Source organism: Diceros bicornis, chromosome 26, assembly GCF_020826845.1.
Source record: "Diceros bicornis minor isolate mBicDic1 chromosome 26, mDicBic1.mat.cur, whole genome shotgun sequence".
NCBI classification, from domain to species: Eukaryota; Metazoa; Chordata; class Mammalia; order Perissodactyla; family Rhinocerotidae; genus Diceros; species Diceros bicornis.
The window spans coordinates 44,886,881-44,911,644 of NC_080765.1; the positions used below are offsets into that span (position 1 = coordinate 44,886,881).

Consider the following 24,764-nt stretch of genomic DNA (forward strand, 5'->3'; position numbering starts at 1 on the left):
AAAAAAGGAGGAGGATAGGCAATAGACATTAGCTCAGAGCTGGTCTTCCTCAGCAAAAAGAGGAGGATCAGCATGGATGTTAGCTCAGGGCTGATCCTCCTCACACACACACACACACAAAAAGAAGTATGATCCTTAGAGACACATGGAAAAATTAGGGGAATTTTTCTGAAGAGAAATGAAGGCTTTAATTATAGGATTATAGGATTCTGGAGACAGAGACAAAAAAACATTCTCTATGGTTTTTGCCATCTTTTATCCATTACAAAATCTCTTACAGGCATGGATTATTTCTGGCATGTTATTTGGAGTCTGGCACACTGGTTATCAATAGCATGTTAAATGTTGATGCCTTAATAATGTTATTCTATACTGGGCTTCCAAAACCAGTACTGTGGCTACAGCTTCCCTAGGAAGGCAAGCAAGCTGAGCTTCCATGTGGCATCAATTCCCTCAGATGTCTGTGTCGAAAGGAAAAAGATCCCAAATGGCTCTCATCAACTAAATAAGCAAGGAAAATGATTATAAAGTAATTATTTTTAAATTTGAACAGGAAGCATTGCTGTTCCAAATGTTTCTTTAAAAATGAGTATTCAGGGCCGGCCCCGTGGCTTAGCGGTTAAGTGCGTGCACTCCGCTGCTGGTGGCCCGGGTTCAGATCCCGGGCGCACACCGACGCACCACTTCTCCGGCCATGCTGAGGCCACGTCCCATATACAGCAACTAGAAGGATGTGCAGCTATGACATACGACTATCTACTGGGGCTATGGGGGAAAAATAAATAAAATCATTAAAAAAAAAATGAGTATTCAGGCAAGAATCATCAATGGATACTAATACCATGGATGAAAGCCTATTGAGCAAGAAGACAGCCCCACAGTCTCAAATTTATTACCCTACAAAAGGTATTTACAAAGGGAAAAAGGTACCTTAAAGATAGAGAAATTTTGCAAATGCTGCCTCAAAAAAGTGATTAAACTTAACATCACCAATAATAGGACAAATGGACATCATGCGCCCCCAATGTGATGCACTGAGAAGGACACATCACTGATGTATTCTTGCCAAAAATGTTTACCTGAAGCTAATAATGAAGGAACAGTCAGACAAAATCCAAACTGAGAGGTATTCTGCAAAAAAACTAGCCTGACCTCTTCAAAAATGTCAACGTCATAAAAAATACAAAAGACTGGGGACTGTTTTAAATTGAAGAAGATTAAAGAGATGTAACAACTTAATGCAAGATCTTTGATTGGATCCTAGACTGGAAGGAAAAAAATCAGCTATAAAGAACATTATTTGGAAATTGGGGACATTTGAACAGGGGTCTTATGTAGTATTTATTGGATTACTGTTTTTTGAAAGACATTTTTCCGGGAATTCTATACCCAGCAAATTCTAGATTGAGTTTTTTCTTTCTTACTTTCAAGATGTTGCTATACTGTTTTCTGGTTTGCACTGTTTCTGGCTGAGTTGAGAACTCAACAGAGCAAGAGTTGCAGTAGCCAAATGCTGGAGAAAGCTGTGCCTTGCAGGAACCTGGCACTGGAGAAACCTCAGGGGCCAAAGCAGTGGAGAAAAAAGCATGGCGGAACCTCCAGGGACTTGGAGAGAAAGCTACACTAGAACTGGAAGGAAAGCCTCTTCCTCCTGCAAAGTCTGTCTACACCCTGCAGACAAGGCTTATCATCTTGCTGGCTGGCAAAGGAGAGATATTTACAAGGAATAGCTCCATTATCACTGAGGCCAAAAGGTGAATTTGGAGCTGAGGCAATAAACTGATAATCAACACAGTGGGTTTTTGTCTTTTTTGTTTTTCACTTTGGACAGTTTCTATTACTGTCTCTAGGGTCAGTAATGTTTTCTTCTGCAGTGTCTACTCTGCTCTTAATCCCAGTGTGCATATTTTTTATCTCATTTTTTTAATCTCTAGAAGTTTTGAGACTTTCTTTATATCTTCCGTATCTGTCTTTAATATGCTCAGGCTTTCTGCTACCATTTGAATATATGAAATATGGTTATAAATGTTTGAATGTCCTTTTCTACTAATTCTATCATCTGTCATTTCTTGGTCTGTTTCTTGATTTTTCTCATTATATCTCGTAATTTTTGATTGGACACCAGACATTGGAAATGTTATCTCATTGGGTGCTATTTTTATATTCCTTAAAATATTCTTGAGCTTTATTCTGGGATACAATTACTAAGAAACAGTTGGATCCTTTCAAAACTTGCTTTTAAGCTTTGTTAGCCAGGATCGGCCATCCTTTAGTCTAGGGCTACTTTGGCCCACTTCTCAGGCAATGCCCTCAGTATTCTGGGTACTCTTTCTGATGCCCAAGTCAAAAAAACCTGTTTTGGGCCTTATCTACAATAGACACTATAGAAATCCAGGTGTAAAAGATGATGACATCAACCTTAGCCTTCTGACTCCATCAATCCAACTGGTTATCTGGTGTGTATCTTTTTTCCATATACAGTACAAATTTAAGCAGAATGGCTCCTAATGCAGATTTTGCTTCATCAATTACATTCTCTCTCTCTCTCTCTCATAGATTCAACCCCTCCCATTCCACGAGCTAGTTCCTTCAGCTAAAAAATCACGCTCAAATTTTCCTCTCAAACCCCTCCCACACACACAAAAAATAGCCCTCTGCCCCTCCAAAATGTTCTTTGACCCTACTTTTCTCCCTCTGCTCTGCCCTTTCTTTTCACTTGTGACCGTCCACCTTTCTGAATAGTCATCAATACTCACTGTGTTGGCTCCAAATTCCAACCTCTCTTTAACCTGTCACTTGCTATCTGACTTCTCCTGGCTAAGGTCACCAGAAATTTCCTAAATGCCAAGTTCAATGGTCTCTCTGATTCAAGCTCATTTACAACAAGGATCTAGCACTTGTTCACCCCTCCCTTCTTTGGAAATTCTCCCCTGCCTTGGCTTCGATAACATCAGGACCTTCCAATCCTACCTTCTTGTTACCACTCTTCTTCAACACTCTTTGAAAAATTAAACATTTTTTCCTAATTATTAAAGTAAAATATAGTCACTTTAGAAAATACTTTCCCGGTCTTTTTTTCAGGTTCCTCATGGACGCTTCCCTTTAGACACAGGTGTTTCTCAGGCTTCTACCCTTAGCTCTCTTCTCATGCCACATGCTCTCCCCTGAGGAATCTTCTATGTAAATGATTCTCAAACCTGAATCTCCAGCCCTTACCCCTTTCCTGTCTATTTATCTTTTTAAAAATTCATTTTCATCAAAGCAACATACATAGTAATAGACATAGTTTTAAAAGCCAAAGAGTATTACTAGGCTTAAAATGGAAAACAGCAGTTTCCTGTCCTGTTCCTCCCCTTCCCGAATACCCCTATTCCCCAAACTAAATATCCTACATACACTATTTCTTGCTTTATCATTTTAGAGATTATCTATTGGCTTTCTATTATGGGAAATGGCACTTGTATGTACATCACCTCATGTGCCCACATTTGGTTTCTTCATCCTTCCAACATAGTTACAGCAGATTTTTGGTTAAATCATTATTTAGTGTTTATCTTATGGCTTTATTAGTATCCATCACTGCTGAGCCATTTTCTTCCTATATAATTTATTGTTCTTTCTAGAATTAACAGTTGCATCATTTAAAAAATTTACTTAATTTTCTATGTCACTACTGCTTAATTCTTTCCAAACTGTCCAACAGAAGTGTAAAATCTGAATACTATTTCTTATAGACACATTGGTTATTCCATCAGTTCCATTTTTCCCTAGTGACATCCCTTCTTGAGCCCTTTGCCTTCCTGATCCAGTCACATCCTTGCTGAGAGGACTTCTGTTCTGGGTAAGAGGTAGAACTTTTTAGTTCTCTTCCAGTTCAGCCAGTGCTGGACTCTAGCACCCAAGAGTCCTCTGGGCCAATCTAAGAGCTGTGATATTTATGGAATGTGCTGCTAACCTGAGGGGATATGTCCTCCTTTCAGATGTTTGACCCTGATATTATCATTTAAAATGCTAATGAAAGAGATCTTGCATTTCTTCTTCCTGTCCCAGCTAAAAGGGAAACAGTTCTTTGGACTTTGTTCTTGATGGCTGCCACCAAGAAAAACTGAGGACTTAAAAAATATCTTTATATTTTCTGTCAATACACACATTTTAAAGCATTTTAAGAGGCCCTTTAATCACACAGGAAAAAAAACTGTCGGCAGTGATCTAAATGCTAGTTTTTCATTGACCTGATCACATAATCTTCTTTGGGGCCTGAGTCTGCTCTGCTGCTTGGCAAAACCAAATAACACCAGGTCATAAGGCACTTGCACATATTTAACTCCTGGATCCGTTACAGTGACAGAAATACATCAATAACTATGATCAAGTACTTGAAGCCTCTTTGTTAACAGAAACTGCTCAAGTAAAGAAGTGGCATACCATAGTGAGACTCTGCACAAAGTCAGTTAACCAAGGGATAAAGGATGACCAAGAAGCAAGTGAAACAATGAATTGCCCACTGCAGCTGTTGCCTCTATCTGTGGATGTGTTATCTGTAGCTTGGGCTGGACTCCCATGTTAATGCCCCTCAGAAGAAAGCATCACATAAGGAAAACAGAAATACATCTTTTGCTTTTTTAAAATGTAAGTCGGCTCAGACTCAGGTAAACCAGAGCTAAAACATCCAAGAAGATGCAGTCACTCCGTTTTTTTAAACCTGAGAAGCCACGGCACCTGAGGTGGTTAGCACGGCTCCTGACACACCTATTTCCTTTTTAGCTTATTGTTTCAAAGATGGCACATCTCAGATTACTGGTGAATTAACTGAATGCTGAATGTTTAAAAAAGGAGTAATCTCATACATCAAATTTAGGAAAAGATAGAGAAAAAAGCAAAGATGATAGAAATAATTGTCACACAGTCTCCTAAAATTTACACGTACTACATTAACTTGTGAACTTTTCTTGAATAAGTATTTATATGTTACAGGTGCAAATAAACAAAATAATTATACTTACAAGTAAAACTTATTTAATAATATAAAAATATGGTATTAAATACATTTATTAAGGGATAAGTAACTTCAGAAGTCTTCTGACTATATAATGAAAAATAAATGAAAACTGCTCTGTGCTTTCCATATTAAAAAAACAAAACAACTCCATCTGTCACTTTTCATTTCACAACGGGGAAACTCTTCTAGTGCTACTCCATCTAATTCAATTCTGGTTTTTTTTTTTTAAGTCAGAAATACAAATACGTACAAACACTTTTTCCTTAATTTGCTTTCCTAAGGAGGAATGTCAGCCTTCTTTGAGAAAATGGAATATTTATAATCTGGAGCCTCTCTCTGTTGCCTGAGATTCAAGGAAAGTTTCATCTAACTTAGCTAACTTTCATTCATAAAATTTTAGTAAAATACATTTAAAGCTTGGTATTGTGAGCATGCAGAAGGAAAATAAGACTATAAAATGAAATAAAGGCTAGCATTAAAAGCTGATATACAGTAGATGTTCTAAACTGTATAAGTGATTAATAGTCAGACACCTCCCTATGGTTCCTAAAATGAGTCCTTGTGCCCAGTCCCAGCCCCAGGTCTGTCCTACTGACTCTCAGAGGAAATGTGTGACAACAACAATAGCCAAGACCATGCTGGCCCTCACTTCTCCTTGAGTTTTTATCCTGTGGATATAAATCACTAACATGCATTTCTCAAGTTTTAGGAGATAAATAAGGCAAAAAAAAAAAAAAAATCACCTTTGGGATTTGCTTCAGTTCTTGTTTAAGCTTTGTGGAGTAACACATAGGAGGCTAAAGCAGAAATAGGTATTGCTTCATTGATAATGAGTCCAGCTGGCTTAGTGAACAGAATATATGTTCCCTTTCTAACCTTCTAATTTCCCAGTTACCTACAAATCTGAGCATTTGAATCTGCCTGGGTGGGTCCCTTAGCAAGAACTTCAAAAGTCATTGTCACTCTCATCCAGGGGCTCAGGTTTCCGAACCCTTCGACTGGGCTTAGCTGGTGAGAGAGCGATGCTCTCATCTTCCAAATCATCGTCATCGTCTTCATCATCTTCCATGTCAATTTCACTGTCCTCTGAGTCTTCCTATAGGAAAAAGACAGTAAATACAACTAAGGGTCCCATCTCATTACTGATGTCTTGTCAGCAAAGACCCTACTTCACCTTTTACTAGTAGCTCAAATAAGTAGCAAGCCAGGCCTGGTGGTCTAGTGGTTAACATTTGGTGCTCTCACCACTGCAGCCCGGATTCATTTCCCAGTCAGGGAACCACAACACCCATCTCTCAGTTGTCACACTGGGGTGGCTGTGTGTTGCTGTGATGCTGAAAGCTATGCCACCGGTATTTCATATACCAGCAGAGCCACCCACAGTGGACAGGTTTCAGTGGAGCTTCCAGACTAAGACAGACTAGGAAGAAGGATCTAGCCACCCACTTCCAAAAAACTTGACCATGAAAACCTTGTGAACAGCAGCAGAGCACTGTCTGATACAGCACCAGAAGGTGAGACAATGGTGCAAAAAGACAGAGCTGGCAGGGTTCAGCTCTCCTGTACACAAAGGTCCCTAGGAGTCAGAATTGACTCGATAGCACTAATAATAACTAGCAACATCCCCATGTGAAGGAAGAGCATGGCAGAGAAGCAAGGAGTCAGGTTGTAGGGTCAGAAGAATGGGACCAATGTCTAGATATTGCTGGCTGAAATACATACATAAATGTATCATCTAACCAGTAACCTTCAAATACCAATATGCAATCCAAGGTTGACACTGCAGGGGTTGGCTTTCCCACTGACGTCTGCACCGAGAGAGGCTCACTGGATGCTGCCTTGTTCGTGCGGGCTCAGAGGCCCACTAGTGGATAGCACGGAGGGTGGGGACTTGGAGAGAGGGAAGGGGGGCTTATTTTGGCTTTGGTCAGATTGGGGATGGAAAGCCACACAGGAAATGGGTACAAGGAGCAAATTAAAAGAAACACTCTCTCCTTCATCATCTAGATCTAGGGTTACCAACACAGCCAGGTAAAAGAACTGCAAGTCCTGCATTCCAGGTAAACCAGGATGGTTGGTCACTCTCTCTAGATCCTTACCACCAGCATAGATACATGCTGCTATTTCCTTCTTAAAAAAACAAACAAAAAATCCCAAGACTTAATCCTACCTTCCTCTTCAGCTACTCTGCCCTATTTCCCCAGTTCCCTCACTGCAAAAAAAAACAAGTTTTGAGCTCCCTGTCCATACCTGTTCCCCTCTCACTGTCTCTCAGGCACACCCTAGTCTGGCTCTCACCTCCCCAATCCCCCCAAATTGCTCTTGTCAAGACTGAAACATCCAATGGATTCAAAGGCAATGGGTAATGCTCAGTCCTCTCGTTTGACCTATGGGCTGCATCTGACAGAATTGCTCCTTCTTCCTCGGAATCCACTCTTCTGTCCTCCAGGGCACCCTTCTCTCTGGGTGCTCACCCTACCTCACTCTGGTGTCTTCTCAGTCTCATTTGCCAACCCTCTTCATCTCCCTGCAGTGTGGGGTTGGCTCGGGTCCTTGGGCCTCCTCTCTTCTCTTTCTACTCTGTCTCCCCAAGCAACACATGTATCCTCGTACTTAAAGACCACCTAACTATGGATGGCTCCCCAAATTCAATCTCCAGCCCAGACCTGACCCTTGAACTCCAGACTTGAATTTCAACTGGCTACCCAACACTGGCATGTGGATGTCTAGTAGGCAGCTCACACTTAGAAGGTCCAAAACCAAACTCTTGATCTGCTCTCCAAACCCCTTCCCGGGGTCTGCCTCATCCCAGGAAATGAAAACTCTGTGCTTTCACCTGAGTATGCCACAACCAAGGCACTCTTCATTTCTCTTTAACACCTCATGTCCAAGTGACAAAACCCAATGGTTCTCACATTAGAAACATATCCAGAATCTGACCACTTCTCAACACCTCCGCTGCTACCACCTTAGGCTAGGCCACTAACACCTCTGAACTAGACTATTGCAAATGCCTCCTAACTGGGTTCTCTCAGATGTGAGTCAGCTCTTGGCACGCCTGGGCTCACAATTCTCCGGCGCCTTCCCATTGTACTCAGAGAAAATGCCGAGTCCTCGTCACATCCTGCAAAGCTCTGCATGGCCTTTCCTACCACTTCTGCCCCCAGTTCACTCTATCCCAGTCACACCATTACCTCTGGTCCTTGAATACAGGAACCACACCCCCTGGGACTTGGATGCCCCTCCCCAGCATCACGTCCCTCCTTCCATTCAGACCTCTGCCCAAATGTCACCTTATCAGAGAGACCTTCTCTGACAAATCAAAAGACATCTCCCAGGCTGGCCCCGTGGCTTAGCGGTTAGGTACGCGCGCTCCGCTGCTGGCGGCCCGGGTTTGGATCCCGGGCGCGCACCGCCGCACCGCTTCTCCGGCCATGCTGAGGCTGTGTCCCACATACAGCAACTAGAAGGATGTGCAGCTATGACATACAACTATCTACTGGGGCTTTGGGGGAAAAAATAAATAAATAAAATTATAAAAAAAAAAAAGACATCTCCCCCTTTTATCCCTGTCACTCTGTCCCCTGAACCTGCTTTATTTTCCTTCCTACCACTATGACCCCTGATTTATCTGCCTGATTACTGTTGGAATGTAAGCTTCATGAAGGCATGGGCCTTATTTCTATTCACTGCTGTATTCCTCAGAATCCATAACAGCACCTGACACATAACAGGCACTCAATAAATATCTGTCAAGTGACTGAGTCAACACACAAAGGATAAACCCCTAGACCAAGGGGTATGGGTGTAAACAGCCTCCTTGAAATAAACAAGTGACAACAACAGGCACAGAGGAGATTTAAGCTACAACTAACGCATTCATTCTTAAAAGTATAAAGCTAAACAATGATCCAGCAAAGAAAAGAGGTCAGCCAGTGCTCTCCAGGCATCACCAGCTCTCAGGCCAGACTTCTATTTCTGTCTTGGATGGGTAAGTCGGATGGATAGAAGCTGTTTAACCATCCATCCCCTACTTTGTTAAAATTTTTTTGAGGTGGTTTCTCTGCTTCTCTAAAGACCATTTTCTACGAATTCAAGGCTCTATCTTCTCTGTGTTACCCAGCAAACCTGAGTGACCTCTCCCTCCTGTGAATTTCTATAACAGTATACACTGTTGGTATTAAATAAATGGATCTTTTGTACAAGAACATAAGGCCCATGCTTCTGTCTCTGTGCAGCCACTAGTGCCACACTCTAGACACAGTGGCATTCAACCTGATGGGAAGGCCTATGATCCGTGTCAGTCTAGTCACCCTTTGCCTCCTGGGCCTCACAGGGACTACAACAAAGAAGGAAGACCCACAGTGATGGACAGTGCAGCCCCAACAGCTGGACACTGGCCAGGACCCCTGGGTTCCTCATTCTGATTCATTTCCCAGTCAGTTATCCACTCAGTAATGCTCAAGCACCAGCAGCCTGATGTTGCAGCCCCTTGCCCAGCTTCTCTGGGGCCCTGGTCTCAGGAGAGCCTCCTTTTCATGTTCCCTCCCCAGAATGGAGCTGAGGAGAGGGCTAGTCTTGACCTCTGGCCATCAGCAGCATCCCTTTCTTTCTAGGTTTTGGTTCAAGGGCCTGATGACTCCTCCAACCAGGATCTTTCTTGTCTCTTGGCTCAGCGCTCGCCTCTCCTCCTTAGCATGGGGACCTTTGGGTAATTTCACCATTGACTGTGGGACCCATTTTGAGTGGCTTCTTGTCCAGGACACAGAGGCATCATTCGTGGGGAAGGCTCGGTGCTGGCCCTGAGTGGGCTGACACACACACACACAAATGGATGAGGTAAATAAGAAAACCAACCTGCTTCTTGGAGCTGGAAGTCTTGCATTTACCTAAGAAAGCTGGTGCTGCTTCCATCTTTGGAAAGCGAGAATGGAAAGAATAGTGAGAAAGAAAACAAAAAGCAGGGCAAGCACGTTCATTTGAAAAGAAATGAGCTGTCAACAAGCAAGGAAGAGAGTCCAGCTCCTCGGAAGGCCCAACTGCCACAAATCCCACAATGGGCCGGGTTGAGAAGCAGCAGTGCACGCTAACGTGGTCAGATGTGCTAGCTCCTCAGCTAAGCTAGTCTACGAGTTCTTTCCAAAACCCGAAAGAACTGCTAAAGGGGGCTGGCCAGGACTCACGTCGTCATCAGAGTCTCCACCTTGCATTGTGCCCACGATGCGTTTGCTGGGTCTTCCTGGGGAGAACAAAAGCAGGAAGAAATTATGAAAACCTTGTAAAGTAAGGCAAGAAATGGCATTCGAGATTTGCTTTCTTTTAGAAAATTGGGAAAGGGGCTGGCCCGGTGGCACAACAGGTTAAGTGTGCGCGCTCCACTTTGGTGGCCTGGGGTTCGTGGGTTCGGATCCCGGGCGCGCACTAACACACCATTTGTCAAGCCCTGCTGTGGTGGCGTCCCATAGAAAGTAGAGGAAGATGGGCACGGACGTTAGCTCAGAGCCAATCTTCCTCAGCAAAAAAAGAGAAAGATGGGCATCGGATGTTAGCTCAGGGCTGATCTTACCAAAAAAAAAGAAAAGAAAAAGAAAATTAGGAAAAAGAAGAATCACACTAAAAAATTTGTTTAAGTAGCATCCAACTAATGAGAACTATCAACAAATGGTAATGGATTTTCTGCATTTCCACTTTTAAAAAAGGAAAAGGGGAATAAAATATAAGCACAAATCATAAATCAGAAAAATAAATTTGCATCCTGTAAACGTTATAGGAAAAATCACTGAATCCCACTATTAGTTTATATGCAGTGGAACAGGTATATACTATCTGTTGAAAAAAGAAATATATTCTCCCTTTATGGACCAGCATTACTTGTACTTGGATCTCTGTCTGAGCTTCAGAAAGAAAAAGTTTAAGTATCGCAATTAGTTCATCTTTCAAAACACCATCATTATCTAAGCAATCATCCACTCCTCTGGAAGTCAATGTTGTCTAGATGTGACTTCTGCAAAAACTTTGCAGGAGCCGTCCTTTGCTAGGTTAAGGCAGAGAGCTCCCCATGGGCAGAAAAGATCACCAGGACCCCAAGTCCAGGCCTTGGGAGAAAGGCAGCAAGGGCAGCTCAGGGAGGAGCTCACTCAGGACAGGCCTGGAGACGACCACCAATAGCTGTTTACAGAAACTTGGTCAGATAAAACACAAATCTTGTTTTGCTTGAAGAACTTATTTACAGTTTTTGGAAATGGACCCTGCAATTTTACTTCTACAGGCTGAGTTGTCAGCAGTAGAATTTAGGAGCCCAGTGCCTTTACCACGTTCTACTGAGCCAATCACATACCTTCTTAGAGCCTTGGCTCCCATCTGTAGAATGGGAGTCATAACCTCTAACCTCTATTTATGTCATGAAGATGTTTAAAAATAAAAGAAAGAAAAAGGAAATCAGAGCCTCTAATTATCCTATGAAAAAAGGGAAATGTAATAAAGACAGCCGAGCCTAGAATAAGACAAAGCAGTTAACAACAGAAGTTAATATGAAATGATGAAGATGATTTACCACTTAAATGTATTATGTACATAAAAATGCAACTGTGCTCCAAAAATTAACAGGTGGTAGATAAAAAATGTTTTTAAAGGCAAATATAGGGCAATTTAGTAATATCTATCAAAATTAAAATTTCCATAACCGTTGACCTAAGAATTCCACTTTTAATGATGCAACCTAAACAAACACTTGCAGATATGCAGAAAGATGTATATACAAGAGAAAGAGTAGAAATAATTTAAATATCAATATGGGAATGCCCAAGTAAATTAAGGGCACAGCCATACTGTGGAATACTATGCAGCTGTCAAAAAGAATGAAGCAGATTTTTATTTTACTGACAAGAGAAGAGTCTCAATATATTTAATTTAAAAAAATAGCCAGTTGCAGAACCATACACAGAGTCTGGTCCAATTCAAGTTAAAAAATGTTTCAGGTGATCTTTGTGTCTATGTTTGAGTGTGTGTGTGTTGTGCATGTGTGGAAAGGCAATTTAGAAGGACACACTCCCAGGCCACTGGCCATGAACTCTCTAGGGTGGAGAGTCGACATGAGGAAGACCCCAGGGGAGCACCCACATTTTATTGCTTGAATCTTTTGCAGTGAGAAAGCAGAAATTAGAACATTTTTTAAAAGGCAGAGATGCTCATGTAAGTCCCTTCTTCGTACATAATTCTCTGACTATAAGGGATATAACTGCACTGAGAGTGGTCTGGACCCAAAAAGGACAGAATGCAGCTCAGTGGCAGAGGCAGTGTGTTCCTGTGGCCTCTGTGAGAAATACCAAGCCAAGAAATACCAAGAAATGCCCATTCTTAGGACCACAGGTAAGAGTATTAGCAGCAAAGATGACCACTGAGCAGTTTAAAAGCCAAATCCTGATAAACAACAGGGCAGGATAAACCCTGGAGCAAGGGCCACTCACAGTGTGCTTATAGGCCTCAATACCAAGCAGCCCCAACCCAATCCTGGCTGTGGTGTTCTGTGACAGGGCGCAGGGAGGAGGGCAAGCAACAGAAGCCATGGTACCTTGCATGAGCACCTCCATGGCTGTCCGTGGCTTGGACAGCTGTCTCTCTTCCAGTTCACTGTCAGATTCATCATCTTCCTGGATGTCAATGTCCGAGTCATCGTTACCTGGCAGGAACACAAACAGGCAAAACAAAAGGGTGGCTCCATCGTTACCTCTAAAACAGCCTCTTGGGCCGGCCCGGTGGCTTAGCGGTTAAGTGCACGCGCTCCGCTGCTGGCGGCCCGGGTTTGGATCCCGGGCGCGCACCGATGCACTGCTTCTCCGGCCATGCTGAGGCCACGCCCCACATATAGCAACTAGAAGGATGTGCAACTATGACATACAACTATCCACTGGGGCTTTGGGGAAAAATAAATAAAATTATTTAAAAATAAATAAATAAAACAGCCTCTGTCTAGTAAGGCTCTTGTGTAAAAGCCATCTGCACTTCTTAGCTTTTTTTTTTGCTGAGGAAGATTCGCCCTCAGCTAACATCTGTGCCAATCTTCCTCTGTTTTGTATGTGGGTTGCCACCATGGCATGGCCCCCGCCAAGTGGTATAGGTCCGCGCACGGGAACTGAACCCGGGCCACTGAAGTGGAGTGCACCAAACTTAACCACTAGGACACAGGGCTGGCCCCCTCAGCCTTTCTTTCGATGCATTAGATTTTACGAGACTCTCAGGATTTGCCTGTAGATACTTAGTGAAGAGTTAATGCAAACAATGACAGGTTGGTTTTTTTATTTTTTAAACAATTTTCCAAAGCAAGAAAATAAGTGGGTAGAATATATTAGATAGAAACACTATTCCAGTATGTGAAACTAAAAAACCGAATAGCCAGGTGTCAAGGTAGCTGGAAGTTCTTGGTTAGTTGAGGGAAAAAACCATTCTCTGTTCAGTCTTAGGTTATGTTACCAGAACTTGAGCTCCCTGAGGATAACAAAGATGAAGCAGAGCCCACTGAAAAGGCCAGTGAAACACTAAAACAAGAGGAGGCAGGAAGAAGCCCAGGCAGGAACAGCCTTGCTGGCCTGAGAAAGACGCCACCTAGTGACCAGCAACAAAAATGCGTCCTCATGATACTTTACTGGAGAAAATTCCATTATAAGGATATATAAAGAAGTGTCATTCTCAACGCAACAGCCTTTTACATTAATTTCTTTTTTGTTTTTGGTGAGGAAGATTGTCCTTGAGCTAACATCTGTGCCAATCTTCCTCTGTTATGTACGTGGGATGCCACCACAGCATGGCTTGATGAGCAGTGTATAGGTCCACATCCAGGACCTGAACCTGCAAACCCCAGGCTGCCAAAGCAGAGCATGTGAACTTAACCACTATGCCACTGGGCCGGCCCCTACATTAACTTCTTAAATACTCTTCTGGAGTCTTATGCAGATTGAACATTTCCTAATGGAAACCTACAGGAGAATTTCCACAGTGGGGAGAAAAAGCTTTCACCACCCAGCCCCTAATCTCTCTGTGCCCAGGAAGCAACATGGGATTTGGAAGGGTGGAAGTGGAGGAGTTTGCAGTTGCTGTTCTGATGACTGACTCATAAGTCAGTTTGGAAGCACAGTAACTGTTCATCTACAAACAGGCTTCGCTTAGCTCCTGCTATAAAAGGGTAATAAATGGCAGTTGCTTCTAATTATTAAATTATGACTGTAAAATGAAATTATTCAGCTTAGTTCACTTTTTACTTCACCCAGGAAAATCAACATTAAATCTCTAAGTCATGCAATATAAATCAAATGATATCATGAATTTTAAAACAATATTAATATAAGTAACTCAGGCGCAATACGATTTCTTCTGATAACTCAAAACAATAGACTGAGGATTGACCAGGTAAACTAAAGTTAATGCATGTTGACACTGAAATCACCAAGTTGTCAGTGACACATTAAAATTAAGTACAGTTGACAAGCGTGCCAGGATGGATTCTGCAGGGAAAGAAGAGTCTTTCCAACAAATAGTGCTGGGACAACTGGATAACCACATGCAAAAGAACGAGGCTGGACCCCCTACCTCACACCATATACAGAAATCAACTCAAAACAGATCAGAGACCTAAATGTAAGAGTTACAATTATATGCAAAGTGAAATAAGTCAGAGGGAGAAGGTCAAATACCGTATGATTTCCTTCATTAAGTAGTAGATAATAACAACAATAAACAAACACATAGGGACCAAAAAAAAAAGAGTTACAATTATAAAACTCCTAAAAGAAAAAATTGGGATAAATCTTGGTAACCTTGAATTAGGCAAAGGTTTCTTAGATATGACACTAAAAGCACAACCAACGAAAGAAAAAATTGATAAAATGGACTTCATTAAAACTTTGTACAGCAAAAGACATCATCAAGAAAGTGAAAAGACAGCCCAGAGAATGAGAGAAAATATTTGCAAATTAAAAATCACATAAGGGTCTAGTATCCAGAATATATAAAGAACTCTTACAACTCAATAATAGAAAGATAAATAACCCAATTTAAAAATGTGCAAAGGACTTGAATAGACATCTCTCCAAAGAAGATATATAGCCAATAAGCACATGAAAAGATGCTCCACTTCATTAGCTATCGGAGAAATTCAAACCAAAACCACACTGAGATACCACTTCATACCCACTTAAACCATAGGCAGTTTCTTTGTAAGTTTCTCCTTTTAGATCAGCAATGTCCAATAGAAATATGCCAGCCACAGATGTAATTTAAAATTTTCCAGTAACTACACTAACGCAAAAAGAAATAGGTGAATTAATTTTAATGATTTTTTATTTAACCTGATATATCTAAAATGTCATTTCAATAAATAACCAATGTAAAAAATTATTAGAGTAATTTTACTTTTCTTTCATACTAAGTCTTCAAAATCTAGTGTACATTCTCCACAAACAGCACATCTCAATTTGGACTAGCCACATTTCAAGTGCTTAAGAGCCACATGTGGCTCGTGCCTAGGTACTGGATGGCACAGTTCTACACATGGACCTCCGTGTGTGCCTCATCCATCACTGTGCACCGTGTGTCAGGCAGTAAATACGTGCTGAATGCGTGAACATCTGCTCTCCACTACACCATAAAAATGGAATCACAGCAAGGTTACTCAAGTGCTTTCTAGAAATTTCTGGGTCATTTTATAAATTCAGAGAACTCTTTAAGTTTCTCATGCTACAGTGCTGAATCCTACAGAGGAGACAGTTATAAATTTACCACCAGCAATGAGATTTAAAAGGATGGTGGGAGATGAAGAGCCGCCCTTGACTTTTATTACAGGGCATCTGAACAAAGTACCTTGCCTTTTTAATCTCTGGGGTCCCTATGGCATTCTCCCATCTCTAATCACTCAAACTTTCTTTTCCTCAAGTCCCATACTCCAAACCCCCAAAGCCAAATCTGAGATGACTTTACCTCCTGCTTAACAGAGAAGATGGTATCCATCAGATGTGAGCTCTTCAAGCGTATGACCCACCTTCCAGCTCATCTAACCTGCCTGAACTCCAGTCCTATTGTGTTCATTCATTTCCTCACTCAGCAAAACTCATCCCCTTAAGTGGGCTCTGGCTCCCAGCCTTTCTGGGACTCTCCTCATCCGGTATCTCCTCTCTCCCCAGCTCTATTGATTTAGGGCTTTGCTTAAATAGCGTCTCCTCAATGAGGTCTACCCTGACCCCTATTTAAAACTGCATTTCTGTCACACCCTCCCCCTCCCCCTTACCTGCTCTGTTTTCTTCCATGGCATTTTCACCTTCCACAAACAGCTTGCTTATTGCTTGTTTTCTAGCACGCTAGCAGGTCGCTAGCATCTAAGATGGGTTAAGGCAAGGATCCCTGTCTTTTGTCCACTGATGTATCCTTAGCACCTAGAACAGATACTCAATAATGCTTTGCTGGGTTCAGTTAGCTGCCTGCAGAAGGGCCTGAACAAGATTATCTCTTCCAGCTCCTGGATTTTGTTAATTCTTGCCCCTGATTCACTTCTGTGTACTATTAGATTGTTCTGTTCAGAGGAGTCTTTCATAGATGGAGAAAAATTCAGAAAGTCTTCCTTTATATATCTCCTCCCTGATCCCAATACTCTGGGGCAATGTTCCCACATATGCAGAAAAGCAAAGAAAGACAGGGCATCTTAAGAACCTTAGATGAACAGAACTGAGAACGGTCCTTCATAAATATTTTCCTAACTTCTTTGCCTACCCCAAGTTCCAGAAACACTAAATCACACACGCTCATAAGAATCTTGTCCTTCAAGAGATCCCAAACCTACAGATCACAAAATTAAAGTCTGAGTTCAAAAGAATAAAGCAGGATCAGTGAGAAAGGTCTTAATGTGCTGGGCCAGGGGCAGAGCGTGATGTAGCCAACCAACCGGGGCTCTTACCTGTGCCAGGCCTCTTGGGAAGGAATAAACTCCATGCAGGCTTATCACTTAGGACTGCTTCTGGCTCTGCTGGCTGACCTGGAACCATAAAGGTGAGGGGCTGCTTTGGCTAGAGAGGCCCTTAGAATTCCCTAAGCTTGCCCCTAGGGGATTTTCCAGCAGTCCCTATACTCCTTCCAGAGTTTCCTGAGATTCAGGAGAGAGAGGCATAGAACAAGTACAAAAGGAAAGAGATACAAAGGGAAAAGACAAAGAGAGAGCACAGGTCTGATGTCCTAGGTATACTACCCTCAAGCATGAGAGAATGAAATATATCATCATGAAAAAAGACAGCAATAAGCAAGAAGAGAAGTAACTCTATGAGATAAAGCCATCAATTCAGCATAAGGATCATCTGCTGCTACTGCTCCCAAGGCTGACTTGACACCTTGGTGAAGCTCATGGATGAAGTGTGCTAACCAGTCATGGAGAACATTCCTTCCTAGAATTTAGGTCTTATACGTAGGTAACCTTCATTTCTCTATAGATGATAGCCTTGCTGAACAATTCTGCATTGTTAATTATTGTACAGTGATTGGGAGATATATGATGGGTGTGTGTGGTGGGGGAGACCATCCTTAAGCAAGTGACCCATTCACTTGCACTGCATTACGATACTTACTTTCCATCAGTCTGTCCTAAGTAAGGAACCCTACAGACCTCCAAGACTGAATTTTCATCTATAATTATATATTGTATATAATTCAAACTAACTGTATCATTTAAACAAAAGAAAACACTGTTTTATTTGGCATGAAAACCTAATGTGTTTTAAATGCTATATAATTTAAATCAGTCTCTTGAGCTCTTGAGTGAATTAAAATGGTACCTGATATAAAAGTTGTGAGAAAATTCCTTTTGTAAATAAACAAAACACACATATAAATTGTTCAAGGCTAAAACTGCTAGTCCAAAATAAAGACATCTATTTAAAAAGTGCAGACTTACTTCCACTCTTGAGCAGTCGCTTTTCTTCTTCCTTTAGCTTGTTCTGCATCAGACGGAGAGTATTTTCAGCTTCCTATGGAACAGGAAAAACAAGATTCAGAAGAGACGATCCTTTGGGGGACTGCTGTATTATTCTTCACCATTTGAATAAGTACTGCTAAGTCTGTGATACAGAACCAGAAAAGATCTAGACTAAAGGAAGGGGAAGAGAACCAACACTGCCTGAGAAACTACTACAATCGGGAAACTTGACACCCCTTCTCTCCGTAATCACCCTAGCAGCCCTGTGGAAAGGAGGCTCCCAGAAGTGACACAACTGGCCTGAAATGGGCCTGACTGGCCCCCAAACCTATGCTCCTCCCACTACACCTCACTGCCTCTGATGAAAATTGAATGACAATGAAATGCCCATCATGCGTGCCTACATGGGATGCTGGCACAGGAACAGATGCATCAACTATGGGACAGTACAGGCCTCTTGCTCTTTAAAGAATAAAGCATGAATTTTATAGTTTTTCTGCCCTGCACAATATCAGCCGGAAAAGACACTAAATGGTGGGACTAATTAGGATGGGAAAAGAAAGAAGGAAATAGTCTGAATTCCTAGGGGATTAAAAAACAAACAAACAAACAAACAAACAAACACTTCAGTTAGGTTGCAAAGTGTGGCCCTGATTATTGTCAAAAGAGAGAATGGGAGAGGAAATTGGCTTTTAAAATTTTGTTGCTGTTCTAAACATTAAAAAGAAAGCACTGCGTTTCCTGCATGAGATATTAGAAGCATAGAGAGTAAGTACAAGCATAGGAGAAAAAGAGGGAAGTACTTATTGAAGGAAGGAAGAACTTGCATCCCAAGGCATGGTCTTTGGTACATTCTCTGAAGCCAGGGGTGGCCCCAGACAACAGTACAAAATGGTCAGTTTATTGTCACTGGCTCTTTACTGTTCTTCCCAGGTACCCAATGTTTAAAATGTCCTGAACTCCAGGCTCTTCATTGCCCTCAAAACATGCCTGTCACGTACCCCATTCCTCCACAGCCTGCCTCTGCCATCTAGCAATGGTGGCAACAGGTTCCTCATCAAGACAAACGTGTCCATAAGAATGCATTAGTGACTTGCAGCCAGCTCTCCTGGACAATAGAATAGCTTCACTTAATTCAAATGCCCAGGTTTGTAAAAAGGCTAGCACAACCTTTATACCAAAACCTGTCAAGGACAGTGTGACAAAGGGAGATTGTAGACCAATTTCACCATGAACATAGATTCCAAATGACTATTCTTGGGTTAAGCAGAAATATCCCTAAGGGTTAAGGGCAATTCAAAAGTGACAGAAACTTGGTCCAACTTCCTTTCCTCTGAATTCCATATTTATCAACTCAAGCTGGGATCTGAAATACTCTTTCCTAAATGGCCTGGGATGAGAGGAACTTGTAAAACAGCTGGTAAGGTTCTGGATCATATATATTTCCCACAATAATCAATAAACTGCAATTTCTCTTTATGAAGCAGTCTCCAATAAGCTAGTTTGGGTGATTCAATTAACCAGGGCTTGAAATATTTAAGGGAACTGACCAAGCAAGTTTTTAGATCTGTACTCAAGACTAGTTACATAATTTGTGGGACTCAGTGCAAAATAAAATGCACTTAAAAACTATTAAGAATTTCAAGATGATGGCAGCAGAGAGTTAAAGCAAGCACAGGTTCTTCTAAGCTCAGAGTCTTATGCGACTGCACAGGTCACGTGTCAGCCTTGTCTGTAGTCCTAATTCACCAAACCCTGATGACAACCTAAAATCAAAAATTTGACAATCCTAGAGTCCAGGCTACACTACCAGCAAAACAGAAGAATTACATGAGCAATCCTTAGACTGATCAGGGAGAAAAAATATTCACTGATACTTTTTTCACAATGATATTTACAAACTGAGATATCAACAAGCACAAAATAACACACCCAAAGGAACAGTCTGTACAGAAGAATGCACTAAGCACTTACCTCAAACCTCTCTTGCTCCATCCTATGATGATCCTCTAGCTGTTGTTCCAGGTAAGCAAGATTTCGAAATTTCTCTAGATAAATGTCATACTGCTTTTGCAGTTCTTCCTCAATCTTCTCATATTCATCCATAAAGGCTGGCCTAGAACAACCGAATGAAATAAAAAGTGAGAGATTAATCAATATACAGTAGTTTGAAACTGATATTCAGAGTTTCAGATTCCATCATGGTTTTCTTTGGAAAGCCTTTAATTGGAAAAGGTTCTTCACTCTTGTAATTACTTAAAGCTAATTTCCCCTTTTCTCTTACCTATCACCAAAATAAACATACTTTTTTTTCAAATGCCCTTTGTAAAAACTTTAAATAATCCTGAAAGTATGAGGAATAAAGTAAAAAGTACTCATAATCCCATTATCAAGTATAAGCACTTAATAATTTACATATATTCTTTCAGACTTTTCTACGCATAGATACATATAGGAATGCATTTTTTGAACAAACATTAAGTATATTACCTTAAATGAAGCTCTGCAGTCTTTTTTTCTCACTCAATATGCCACAGATTTCAATAAAGAGTTAAAAAATAATCATATATCATACACATCTCTAAAATCAATAAATTAAATATAGATCATCTTAGTTGGGCTTAACATTCTGCCGTCTGGATGTTCCAAAATTTAATCAGTCCCCTAAAAAGGGAAACATAGGTTGCTACAAATTAAAGCTAAGTTTTTAAACAATATAAAATTTAAAAACAAAACCATAACATAAAAAGCTGTTTCAACTGGTTTGCTGAATTTACATTTCTCTTATTATTGATCTTAAAGGGAAAACTCTGTTCTTTTAAAAATATAAACAGATAAACTAAAAAATAATTTATAATCTTTTGGACTAGAACAAAACACAGACATATTTCTATTAAAAGGATATGAGGCTTAACAAAAATAAATTTATGCTTGAAAGGCAGAATTTTTAATGAGACATCTATCTGGCAGCCTTGATTCCAGAGGTGGAAGGGATGAGGTCTTGCCTTTGGCTGGGAGGAAGCCTTGATGCTCCCTGGGTGACTACTATTCCCAGATGATGCCGTCCCCCAGATAAGGACAGTAGCTAGTGTGTGGGCCAGGCACCAGTATCTCAAAAAAGCAAGACACATTCAGAGCAGATGTAGTAACTGGACAGAGGAAGGAGTAAAGAGAGAAAAATAAAGGGAGAATGAAAAGGGAGACAGAGTAGTGGCACAGGAGAAAGAACAAGAGAGAAACAAAGCAAGGGCAGGAGGGTACAGAGAGAGAGAGAGTGAAGAGAGAGCAAGTGAGCTCCAAGAAAATGTGAGGCACACACGTGAAATGCTCTAATGACCTAGAAGATGTTTTGTGTCACTATTATCCATCCCTATTCCCTGGAAAAGGTATTTTCAGTGAGGGGAAGTCAGAAGAAAGATGAATTACTGGTGAGGACTTATAAAAGTCTAAAATCTACTCCAACCAAGAAATGGGAGTATGTTTCTCTTTCCACCTAATTTATGGCACGGCACAGCTCTTAGGAGACCAAGCCTTGTGTAACTTGCACGATCTGGATTTACTTACTTTGCCTTGCATTGCAAGAAGCTATAAAAGTTTGAAGGAAGGTTCAAGAGCTAAGCAGTTTTCCAGACATATTGAAAGCAGTAAAGAAAATGAGGTTAGAAGTGTGCTTGTTAGAACAAGCAACACACGCACATTCTGAAGGAGAGATATCCTTATGCAAGGCTTTTTCCACAGCTTGAAGGGTTAATATCACTGACAATATACTCTCTCAGTCTATTTTAACTTTCATAGACAGCTTTCTACTCATTCTTCAGGTGTTCATATCTACCTGACACTCTGCAGAGTCTGGAGTCGCTTCTGATTTCTTTCCAGTTCTAATTTCCTCTTTTCAATTTTAGCTTCTAAATTAGCTTCATCAGAGGCCACGTTATTGAGCAGGTCTTTAGTCTTCTGAACCTGTGCCTACATTTAATAGGAAATGAAATGAATGAGACAGTGTTCTAACAGGACCTCCAACTTGACTCTTGGAAAAGGAATTTCTCAACGCCTCAGGCACAGCAAATTCATGCACAGAAACAGTGTAAGAAACAGAAAGAAAACTAAGCAAACAGACCAAAGCTATCACTCATTTAACCAACTATTTCCAGGGGGAACGTCACAAAGGCTCAGAAAAAAATTATCCTTTTTTTTTTTTTACAAGAAGAGGGTGTTTCTGCCCAGGGGAACAAATGAAGATGGAAAGAACAGTGTCCTGAGCAGAGGGGAGAGAGACCCAAGACCTCTTGTCCAGCACGCTTGTTTAGACTGGCTACATGTCACTCTGAATTGTTAGTCTGCCTTTATCTACACATTTAGGCTACTCCCCTAGTCACAAATATCTGACTTATAGAATATATGCACACACAAGGATGGGTTTATTTAGGAGAGGACAAAAAAAAAAACATTAGCAGGTCCCAGCCCTAACCCACTGCCTGCTGGGATTGAGAGAGAAGGTTCCTCTCTTCCCTCTCCCTGCCAACTGAACCTTGACTACAGACTAAAATTAACAGTGAAACCACTCTGTTTGTGAAGTCAGTGAGAAAGCCGCTCCCTCAGTGGCTCCAGGTGTGAACCAGTCGGGAGGGAGTCTGGGCAGCAGTGAAACAGAGCCCCTTGGGCAAGGAGGGGCTGAGTAAGAAAGCGAGGGGGATGAGAAGTCACTGATGAAACCCGCAGGCCTCCCCACCTGCTCGTAAGAGCAAGTTTGTTTGAAGGAGGGGTAGTTAGACACTGTGTTTTCACACTCGTGTTGTCCGGGAAGCCGGCCAGGTCGGGGCCTGTGGCTCAGTCACAATCTGCCACGTGAGGAATAACGTCTAGAATGCAACCAGCTGAGTGTGGAACTGCCCCTCCAAGTTCAGACTCTCCAACTCTGCTTTTAAGCTCCTGAAGCCAAGACGGGGCTCTCCCCTCCAGTACTTCGCACGTGTGTAGTGTCCCACAAAGGCTTACTGACTGTTTACCTACAGGTCTCTGAAACGCTATGGGGTCCACAAAGAAATCATCGAAGGAGCCCAGACACTCTCTGCGACTCTCAGAGACAGTGCATATTTGGAAGCAACCACTTTCAATGACAATGAATTTATGGTTTAATTTTTTTTTGTCTAAGTACACTAACCATTTCCAAGATGCTTTCATGAAGATAATCACTAACTATCCATTTGCTGCAAGTGCTTTAAAAACCCCAGCAGGGGTGTGAGTTCACTCTCACAGGAAGACAAGGTGTCTCCTTTCTGAACAAACAACCCAAGTTGATGACAAGAATTTCTCTGAATCAAAGTCAGATTGAAACATAGTGAATTTATCTGACCTCAAAAATAAAAATGATTTTTTAAAAGGTATCTGTTCCTCAAATAAAAAAAATCAATGTGATAAACAGTTTTCCCTAGCTTTCTGAAATAAATGGTCTATATTTCATAACACTTATCTATGTTGTTATTTTGGTTTTGTTTTTAGAATTATCAAATATCATGCATATTTTCCAACAATGAAAAGATATCTTAAAAGAGTCACCAAAAAATGAACTGTGCCTTATCTGGCTGTTCTTTTCTTTAATATATACTTAGTACTAAAGGCATATTCATGCCGTGTTAACTTGAGTCAGCCAGAATATTGACAAGTACAAGAGTATTATCATTTAAAAAAAATTTTAAATTTAGAAACAGTCACAAACTTACAAAGAGCTGGAGTATATACAAAGCATTTTTTCCTGACCTCGGTGCGAGTTGCTGACCTGATGTCCCACCACCTCTAAGTACTTTGGTGTGTATTTTCTATGAATAAGGACTTTCTCCTACACAACCACAACACAATCATCACAGCAGGAAATGGACACTGATGCACTACTACCATTTCATCCTCACACCCATTCAGGTTTCCCCACTTGTTCCCGGGAGTCCTTAACAGCAGACAGGAGTCACCCTGGCATTCAATCATCATGTCTCCTCAGCCTTTCCTGGACTTTCATGACCTTCTCACTGTTGAAGAACACAGGCCAGGTAATTTATAGAAATGTCCCTCAATTTGCCTTTAGCTGATTAGCTTTAGAGTATGCATCTTTAGCAGCAATAGCACAGAGATGACTGCATGCTATCAGGTATGCATGATTTTGATTTGTTCTATTACTGGTGATGTTCACTTTGATCACTTGATTAAGGGGGTGTCTGCCAGGCTTCCCATGTGAAGTTATCCTTTTCCCCTTTGTAATGAATAAGTATTCTGTGGGGGAGCTACACGCTGTGAAAAACCTGCCCTTCATCAGCTTTCAATATAGTCATTTATTTTTTCTATCAGTGAGAACTCATGGTCTCCCATTTCATTCAATGGTCTATAATCCATTACTGTAATTTATTTATTTTGATGCTTAAACTGCCCTTGGTTTGGCCAAGGGAAGCCCACTCAAGTTGGCTTCTGTGTCATTTTGACAGATCCCTTTCATTCTTTGAGCACTTTCTTGCTTTCTGGCACAAGAAGATCTTGTATTTTCCTGTCCCAGCTCTGGAATCAGCCATTTCTCCCCAAGAGCCCTGGATCATTTTAGTGGAAAATGACATTAGAAGCCAAGATCTGGGTGCTAGGTGTGCTCAGAGCTAAGAAATGTATGAATGTGTATCTGGGTATGCATGTGTATGTGTGTGTACATAACATATTTATGTACACAGAAATACATATCCTACACGTATACATGTATATCAAAATTCATTCCTTATCTATCTATCTAGAAAAATATGCATTTAACCAACATCTCCAACTTCAGGGTTCATTCTAATTTTCTCC

At 41.2% G+C, this 24,764-nt stretch overlaps 1 protein-coding gene across 4 annotated transcripts in view; it reads right to left on the reverse strand.

Moving 5' to 3' along the window:
• Nucleotides 1-5,031: 5,031 nt before the first annotated feature.
• The window catches only part of CLUAP1 (clusterin associated protein 1), a 32,033-nt gene continuing 12,300 nt past the window's right edge, over nucleotides 5,032-24,764 (reverse strand). For 2 of the 4 annotated variants that reach the window (XM_058570188.1, XM_058570189.1), the window contains exons 7-13: nucleotides 21,778-21,911; nucleotides 19,920-20,061; nucleotides 17,925-17,997; nucleotides 16,938-17,015; nucleotides 12,570-12,677; nucleotides 10,183-10,238; nucleotides 5,032-6,095 (exon numbers count right to left, since the gene is read on the reverse strand). In XM_058570188.1, the coding sequence (XP_058426171.1) occupies nucleotides 5,946-6,095; nucleotides 10,183-10,238; nucleotides 12,570-12,677; nucleotides 16,938-17,015; nucleotides 17,925-17,997; nucleotides 19,920-20,061; nucleotides 21,778-21,911 (741 nt within the window). In that variant the 3' untranslated portion in view covers nucleotides 5,032-5,945. Of the gene's footprint in view, nucleotides 6,096-9,856; nucleotides 9,914-10,182; nucleotides 10,239-12,569; nucleotides 12,678-16,937; nucleotides 17,016-17,924; nucleotides 17,998-19,919; nucleotides 20,062-21,777; nucleotides 21,912-24,764 lie in introns of all 4 variants that reach the window. The other 2 variants (XM_058570191.1, XM_058570190.1) reach the window with 2 other exon arrangements.